This window comes from Myotis nattereri, assembly GCF_964212035.1.
Source record: "Myotis nattereri genome assembly, chromosome: 13".
NCBI classification, from domain to species: domain Eukaryota; kingdom Metazoa; phylum Chordata; class Mammalia; order Chiroptera; family Vespertilionidae; genus Myotis; species Myotis nattereri.
Window position 1 is genome coordinate 17,775,101 of NC_138088.1, and position 8,954 is coordinate 17,784,054.

The 8,954-nt window shown below is 39.2% G+C and overlaps 1 protein-coding gene across 2 annotated transcripts in view; it reads left to right on the forward strand.

The window, feature by feature from the left end:
- The window catches only part of P4HA1 (prolyl 4-hydroxylase subunit alpha 1), a 72,410-nt gene extending 68,288 nt beyond the window's left edge, over nt 1-4,122 (forward strand). For both annotated transcript variants that reach the window (XM_081104564.1, XM_081104563.1), the window contains exons 13-15: nt 79-147; nt 766-862; nt 3,040-4,122. In XM_081104564.1, coding sequence (XP_080960690.1) covers nt 79-147; nt 766-862; nt 3,040-3,110 — 237 coding nt within the window. In that variant the 3' untranslated portion in view covers nt 3,111-4,122. The remainder of the gene's footprint in view (nt 1-78; nt 148-765; nt 863-3,039) is intronic.
- The last annotated feature ends 4,832 nt before the right edge of the window (nt 4,123-8,954 follow it).

Sequence of the window (8,954 nt, forward strand, 5' to 3'; positions counted from 1 at the left end):
TCAGTATTCTATCTGCCACACAGTAGCACGTTTAACTTTATTCCATCAGCACTTTGGTAATACCCTTACCTCTTACAGATGAGTGATGTGTCCGCAGGAGGAGCCACTGTTTTTCCCGAAGTAGGAGCGAGTGTTTGGCCCAAAAAGGTAAACTTGGTTTGTGTCAGATGCATCTGTAATTCATTAAACCACAAAATAAATGTTTAAAGGTAGTATATTTATCTCTAGGTAAGACTATGGATTCTTCTATGGCACCATTTACCATGACTGCCTAGAGCAGTGGTTCTCAACCTTGACTGCACTTTTTAAAATCCTGATTTCTGGGCCACATCCTCCAAAAATTGTTTGTTATGGGGTGGGGCCACAACATTAGTAACAAAGAAACAGAATTTCCGGAGGATGAGGCCCAGAAATCAGGATTTTAAAGATTCCCTAGTGATTCTAATGTGCAGCCAGGGTTGAGAACCACTGGCCTAGAGTAATGAACCACCAATTAGTGTTTAAAAGTTGTCATTTCTAAGATAGGTTCCAGATGAGTTTCCCTCTCCATCCTGCTAATGTTAGTTTTGTCAAGCAGCTGGACAGTCGTGTTTTCATGTGATCACCAGAATTTTATAAATGACGATCATATTTTCAGAATTATATTTGAGGAAGATATGGCTGCCATAGAGGAGTACTTTCAGGGGAGCAGGAAAAAATGTAATTACTGCAAAGAGTTATAATAACCTGGAATTTTATTTGGGGGTAATTATGTATTCTCCACAGGGAACTGCTGTTTTCTGGTATAACCTATTTGCCAGTGGAGAAGGAGATTATAGCACACGGCATGCAGCGTGTCCAGTGCTAGTTGGAAACAAATGGGGTAAATATTTTCTATATTCTCTGAACAGAATTTGTGATTATTGTTCCATATTTGGAAATTATTATAATCTATATCTTAAAGAAATTGAAAACAAAACTTTCAACAGATTTGCCTGCTATGACTTTAACATTGAATGGATTCAACCAAGCAAGTTACCGATCTTTTTTTTTTAATCCTCATCCAAGGATATATTTTCTATTGATTTGTAAAAAGGGAGGGTGGGGGAGAGAGAAACATCAATCAGTTGCCTCCCGTACTCGCCCTGTCTGGGGATTGAACCCGAAACCTAGGTATGTGCCCTGATCAATAATCAAACCTGTGACCTTTTCCTGTAAGGGACAATGCTCCCACCAGCGGAGCCACCTGGCCAGGGCAAGGTACTGATCTTAATATAAATTTACTTTTAATAGATCAGAATTTTGATGACAGATTATTTCTACTTGTTACTCTAAGAATCATTAATTGACTCAAAGTTGAATAAGACAGTATCTTCCCCTTAAGGGTTCACAGTTGTCTCTGAGACTTGCTAATGGATCACTTACCGTGTCGCACAGACTAGTACAAAGATGTAAATGGAAGATGGCGACTCCTTACACTTGAGGAGGCTTCTTCAAAGCCTCATTTTTAAATTTGGTCTTGGGGATAGAAGATACTTTTCCAGGCATGCTAGGAACCAGGTCCAGGACTGTTAGGGGTGAGGGGCACTCACTGTCAAGGTCATGAAGTGCAGGATTTGCCACATTAAAAAAAAAAAAGAAACAAGTTATTTTAATATATATTTTAACCCCCATTTTAATATTTTAGTGTGTCACTAGCCAAATTTCAAGTGCCCAGTGTGTCTAGTGCAGCCATGGGCAAACTACGGCCCGTTTGAAATGAATAAAACTAAAAAAAAAAGACCGTACCCTTTTATGTAATGATGTTTACTTTGAATTTATATTAGTTCACACAAACACTCCATCCATGCTTTTGTTCCGGCCCTCCGGTCCAGTTTAAGAACCCATTGTGGCCCTCGAGTCAAAAAGTTTGCCCACCGCTGGTCTAGTGCCTACCGTATGAGACATAGGAAGATTAAGGAGTGACACCTGATCATCAGGATTTTAAAAATCTTCCCTGATGATTATGTTTGGGAACCACTGGATGTGAATGAAGAGAGCCTAGTGAAGGAGATCAGTTTAGAAAGATTTTTCCATTGTCTAAGTCGGTGGTCGGCAAACTCATTAGTCAATAGAGCCAAACATCAACAGTACAATGATTGAAATTTCTTTTGAGAGCCAAATTTTTTAAACTTAAACTATATAGGTAGGTACATTGTTATTAACTTAATTAGGGTACTCAAGGGGCCAAAGAGCCACATGTGGGTCTAAGTGGATGACGATAAAAGCCTGGACTTAGCAGCAAAAAGATTGGAGAGCAAAGAAAATCAGCAGGTGTGATGAATAAAAGATTGGGTATAGGAGCTGAGAAAGGTAAACGAGTAGTTAAGAATTATGGGTCCTAGTTCCAATATCTTGTACATGTGAATGCCATTGATTAGATTCTGTGATATAGGAGAAGGAATAGGAAATTAATTAACTTGGGGTTACATTAGAAAACAGTATCTTGGAACCCAGGAAACTTAGTGAGCATTTAATAATGGGGACCGATCATAGAGCTGCTCCTTTAGAGTGAAGCCTATGTTCATTTAAAAATGTCTTTGATTAGAGGTTTGTGTTTTGCAAACAGGTGAAAACAGTGTTCTGTTCCATTTGTACCTCCATTTTAATTTCATTTCAAGAATTATATTGGACATTAGAAATAGGATACACACATACGTAGACTGTCATTTCTAAAATCTTCTGTGGCTTAATTATAGTTGGAGCATCGTCCTGTGCACCAAAAGGTAGTGGGTTATATCCCCAGCCTGGGTGCTTACAGGCGGCAACCAATTGATGTTTCTCTCTCCCCCTTCCTCTCTCTCTCTCAAAAATTAAAAATCCTCATGTGAGGGTTAAAAAATAAAATCATCTGTGTTTCTAACATTTAGTGACATATTTAAAAGACTAAGTAGCATCTGCCTTTCTCTAGTTTTGGTCTTGAACTTTTAGACCCTGTAAAAATTTTATTCTAGAACTTGCTCTTATCGATGAATTAAATACTAGTTAGTGGAGAAATTAACACATTTTGTTCTCTCACAGTGTCCAATAAATGGCTCCATGAACGTGGACAAGAATTCCGCAGACCGTGCACCTTGTCGGAATTGGAATGACGTAGGCGTCTCTTCCTCTCCTGCTGCACTCGGATGTGTCTGATGCACAGTTCCCCGTCTTAACTGTCAAGAGTTTACAAGTGACTAACATACACTCCATGACTGATTCATTATGAACCTCATCCCGTGTTTCATCTGTGGACAATCACTAACTTTGTGGGTTTTTTCTTTTAAAAGTAACACTAAATCACCACATTGTACAATATAAAACCTTAAAGTTCAGTTGGTATCACAGAGGACAAAGCAAGGCAGTTAAAAATGAGGAATTTTTACATTTGTTAAAGAACATTCTGGTTAGATAAAAAAATACACCTTACGCATCTGATTGTAGCATAGCACTGCATTTCAGTTGGTAGGTGGTCGGGTAGAATGGGCCGTGCGATTAAGGAAGAGATGCCTGTAGTATGGACCTGGTACTGTGCTTACATAGTCTGTCTGATTTTCCGGATCTGCCGAAGACTAGGCATAAACTAGGCCTCTAATCTTGGTTCCATACAGTGTGTGCTCCTCCCTCCACTTTCTAAGTAGATTTTTTCCTCCCAAGTCATTTTTAAAGAAACTATACTGTATTTTACCAATCCCCCTTTCCTCTTGTAGCTCCTTTGAGGAGAATTAAATCTGTTTGAGGTAAAATACTTTGATTTAAAAATTAACATAAAGTCCTATATAACAACAGTGGGGCTTCTTAACTAAACTGATCATCATTTGGTCTGTTTCTTTGTCCTTTTCCTAAATGACTGATGATTTTGTCCATAAAATTTGCTGTTTTTCTTAATGCTAATACCTTGCCTCTTATTCTTGCTACAGCAGGGTGGTGATACTGGCTTTCTGATTAAATATTGTGCCTTAGGAGACTGGAAATTTAAAAATGTACAAGTCCTTTCAATGATGAGAAATTGATTTTTTTTTTAAAAAGATCTTTTTTCCTAAAAAGCCAAAATTTTTTTTTCAATTCTGAAATGTGTTGTGACAATGATGACATATTTATGATCTTAAATCTTTTTTAAAAATGTTTCTGTTTTCTGTGTCGTATTTTTATATGTGAATGCACACTATAGTGACAACAGGTTACTTCTATTTAATTTTTTAATACACAGGACTTGGGTTTATCCTCTTGGCTTCCATTCACTCTGGTATCTCATTTTTATGGAAGAAAAATCTAGGCTTTCAGAACTCTCAGCTATTTAATCAACCTAAATATGTTTCCTTTAAAGGGAGCTCTATGATAATGGGGTTATTACAGTAATGGTACTTAAGACTTTCTCTTATTAAAATACATGGTGTGGTAGTATAAAGCTGTGGACCTATTGAAGTATGTTAGTGACCCCTTAGACTAACTTTTTACATTTCTTATGGTGAATCCTAGCTCATACAAGGGCTCGTTTTCCTTTATGCAATATTTAAATATTTAAGAAAAAATTTGATTCTCTGGCAAAGAAGGTATTACTTTTACCAATTAAAAAAAAAAAAGTCAATGATCCTTTTCCCAGCTACCCTTTTGTTCCACCACGACTACTTTATAAAAAATACTAAGAGAATTAAGTTCAGTACTTCAATCTACTCAGATTTTGTGGCCATAAATGTTTTTAAAAAAATTTTTTTAGAAGGAAGCAACATTACTTCAAAAATTCAGAAATAGCCCAGCTTGTGTGGTTGAGCACAGACCTCCTAGGAGGTCACTGTTCCATTCCGGGTCAGGGCACATGCCCTGGTTGCGGGCTTGATCCCCAGTAGGGGGCATGCAGGAGCCAGCTGACTGATGTTTCTATCTCTCCCTCTCCCTTCCTGTCTGAAATAAATAAAAATATATATAGTAATATAATAGGGTTCAAAGGATGGAAACCAACCTTTATTGCCATGTGTTTAAGCAGGTGGTGTCAGAAAGAAATAACATTCCATACTCTTAGATTTTCTTGGTATATTCAACCCCATGTGGGGATTGATAAACTTTTCAGTGTTAGATCTTACAGAACCTCTCAAGTTTCATAATTACTATTTTTCTCTCCAAATGAAAAGAACAAAATTCCAGTATAAAGCTTTGGATCCAGTAATCTTTGCAATCCTTTTTGTTGTTGTTTAATGGTGAACTTTCAAATTACTGAGGGCTGTCATGGGAAATGTGGAAACTGGTTTCCTCATCAACCCGAAGTGCCTGTCCTTCATCACTTAAGCATGGAGTCATCACAGCCATCACCAGCATGCAGCGAACTGAAATAACCACCGGAACACTGACCAGCAGGGTGAGTGAGTGAGTGTGGTAACCATGTGATAACTTGGTAGGATTTTTTTTAAATTTAACGACTAGCATTCTCAGGAAAGCGAAACAGTAAATGCAATGATGAAAGAAGTAATCAGATCAGAACCAAGATGGCGGCATAGGTTAATGCCGGAGTTGCCTGCCTTGAACAACTACTTCAAAAGTGAAACTAAAAGACGGAACGGACATCACCCAGAACCACAGGAACGCTGGCTGAGTGGAAGTCCTACAACTAGGAGGAAAGAGAAACGCATACGGACACTCAGAGGAGGCGCAGTGCTGAAGTCAAATTCTGAGGTGCGGAGTGCGTGGAGCAGGCTGGCGGCGGAGGGCGCGGTTGGCGTTTTCAATCGGGAGGGAGTCGCAGACTCTGAGCTCCAGATACGGGTGAGTCTTTAGGGACCCAGACTCAAACGGGAGAAGCGGGACTGTCTGGCTTCGGTCAGAGCGAGTGCAGCTTTCTCTCCGAGGTTTGCAGCGGTTTGCTGGGACTCAGAGAGGCAGAGCCCCTGGGGACAGGACGGAGAGCCGCCATTACTGCTCTCTCCGGCCCACCCTGTTGATCCTGTGCGACCCGCCCCGCCCAAACCCTGCACAGAGGCATTTGCCGGATAGCCTCAGGCAAAGGCTAGATTAGCACCTCCCTAGAGGACAGAAGTTCTCTCACTGCAGACACAGCTGATTCTCACAGCCACTTGGCCTGGAGGTCAAACCCTCCCTGGTATTAGCTACAACAATCAAGGCTTAACTACTAGACTGCGCACAAAGACCACTAGGGGGTGCACCAAGAAAGCATAACAAAATGCGGAGACAAAGAAACAGGACAAAATTGTCAATGGAAGATATAGAGTTCAGAACCACACTTTCAAGGTCTCTCAAGAACTGTTTAGAAGCCGCCGATAAACTTAATGAGATCTACAAGAAAACTAATGAGACCCTCGATGTTATGTTGGGGAACCAACTAGAAATTAAGCATACACGGACTGAAATAACGAATATTATACAGACTCCCGACAGCAGACCAGAGGAGCGCAAGAATCAAGTCAATGATTTGAAATGCGAGGAAGCAAAAAACACCCAACCAGAGGGGCAGAATGAAAAAAGAATCCAAAAATGCGAGGATAGTGTAAGGAGCCTCTGGGACAGCTTCAAGCGTACCAACATCAGAATTATAGGGGTGCCAGAAGATGAGAGAGAGCAAGATATTGAAAACCTATTTGAAGAAATAGTGACAGAAAACTTCCCCCACCTGGTGAAAGAAATGGACTTACAGGTCCAAGAAGTGCGGAGAACCCCAAACAAAAGGAATCCAAAGAGGACCACACCAAGACACATCATAATTAAAATGCCAAGAGCAAAAGACAAAGAGAGACTCTTAAAAGCAGCAAGAGAAAGAAACTCAGTTACCTACAAGGGAATACCCATACGACTGTCAGCTGATTTCTCAACAGAAACTTTGCAGGCCAGAAGGGAGTGGCAAGAAATATTCAAAGTGATGAATACCAAGAACCTACAACCAAGATTACTTTATCCAGCAAACCTATCATTCAGAATTGAAGGTCAGATAAAGAACTTCACAGATAAGGAAAAGCTAAAGGAGTTCACCACCACCAAACCAGGATTATATGAAATGCTGAAAGGTATCCTTTAAGAAGAGGAAGAAGAAGAAAAAGGTAAAGATACAAATTATGAACAACAAATATGCATCTATCAACAAGTGAATAAATAATCTGATGAACAGAATGAACTGGTGATTATAATAGAATCAGGGACATAGAAAGGGAATGGACTGACTATTCTTGGGGGGAAAGGGGTGTGGGAGATGCGGGAAGAGACTGGACAAAAATCGTGCACCTATGGATGAGGACAGTGGGTGGGGAGTGAGGGCGGAGGGTGGGGCGGGAACTGGGAGGAGGGGAGTTATGGGGGTGGGGAAAGAGGAACAAATGTAATAATCTGAACAATAAAGATTTAATTAACAAAAAAAAGAAGTAATCAACTATCTACTTTGTTAAAAATATAATCAAATGGTAATTACAGTGTAAGAGGATTGAGAAGAGTTAATGAAAGTGAAAAGACATAAATAATATGTAAACTAGTGTGTGTATATGTGTGTGATCTTATTGCTGCTGAGAAGAACCTAAATATCCTTAGAGCCATGTGTTGACTGGTTGTGTGTATACAAGGTGTCCACTTAAGTCTGTCTACTGAAGAATAAACAACTTACATGCAGGGCCCCATCGGCTAAACAATTGAATCACTGGATCTCGCATTAAGAAATTCACAGTATCATACCAAAACAACACAATAAGAAACACCCAACCATGATTAAATAACTATAAGTCACTTGAGGCAGAACAAAACAGAATTACAAACCAGAGATAGCTAGGAGGAGGCAGGATGAAAATGACACCTCGTCTGTATGGCTAGCACTTCAGTGTGGTAAGAGTTGGTGTTTTAGAAGAACGACATTAGATTGCTTAGAGAAAAAGGAATGAATTAACACTAGAGGACCAAATGGTCAAATTTCACATTCCTATTCTAATGTCCTTGAATATTGATGAGTTTTGCAAAATGAACTGTAATGTACTAGTAAAGTTCTTGGCTGCCTGCTTTATTAACCTTTATTTATGGACTGTAGAGTTTACTTTTTGTGTAAATGTAGCCTTCACTTAAATATATAACTGTATTTTGATGCAGGAAGAGCAGGTTACTAAAAAACCCACATTAATAGTAAGGAAGCCCTATCAAATGTAAAAGCAGATTTTAAATAAAAGGATGACCACAGGGCGTGGGGGTCCTCAGTCTGCTGTTGGAGACCTGCTGAGTCCCCACCACAGCACGTTGCTGTTGAAATTGGTTTACAAAGCAAGATAATCACAGATAGAATAGGCCCTACAATATATGAAAAAAGAAAACCCTTCGATTTTGTTATTTGATTGTTCCAATTTCCTAACAGGCTTATTTCTAACACAAATATGTCTTGGGCTTAGCACCTTAAAAGACTCAGAATAGAACACTTTACATACAACAGGGGTCCTCAAACTAAGGCCCGCGGGCCACATGCAAATATAAATATTGTATTTGTTCCCGTTTTGTTTTTTTACTTCAAAATAAGATATGTGCAGTGTGCATAGGAATTTGTTCATAGTTTTTTTTAAACTATAGTCCGGCCCTCCAACGGTCTGAGGGACAGTGAACTGGCCCCCTGTTTAAAAAGATTGAGGACCCCTGACATACAACATGTAGCGTGATGTGCACTTTTGCATTTCAGGGCTTTTTATGTTGATGAATCATGTATTGAGTCAACCTTTTCTAGAAGAGGCTTTCTCTTATTTTTATAAGTCCACGGAGAGCCAGGGTTGTTATTGTAATATTGACTTGAAAGCCATACATGTAATTAAACTCCACTGTAATGTAGGTTTCTATATGGGTTTGGGTATATCAGGTGTTAAACCATATTATGTAAATAACTACATAATGGTTAACATCTAATGACAGATACCTTATTATTTGATACCTGTATAATGAAGCACTGTAGTTATTAGTTCTTAGTAGATGAAATAACATAATAATTGAATTTAGTT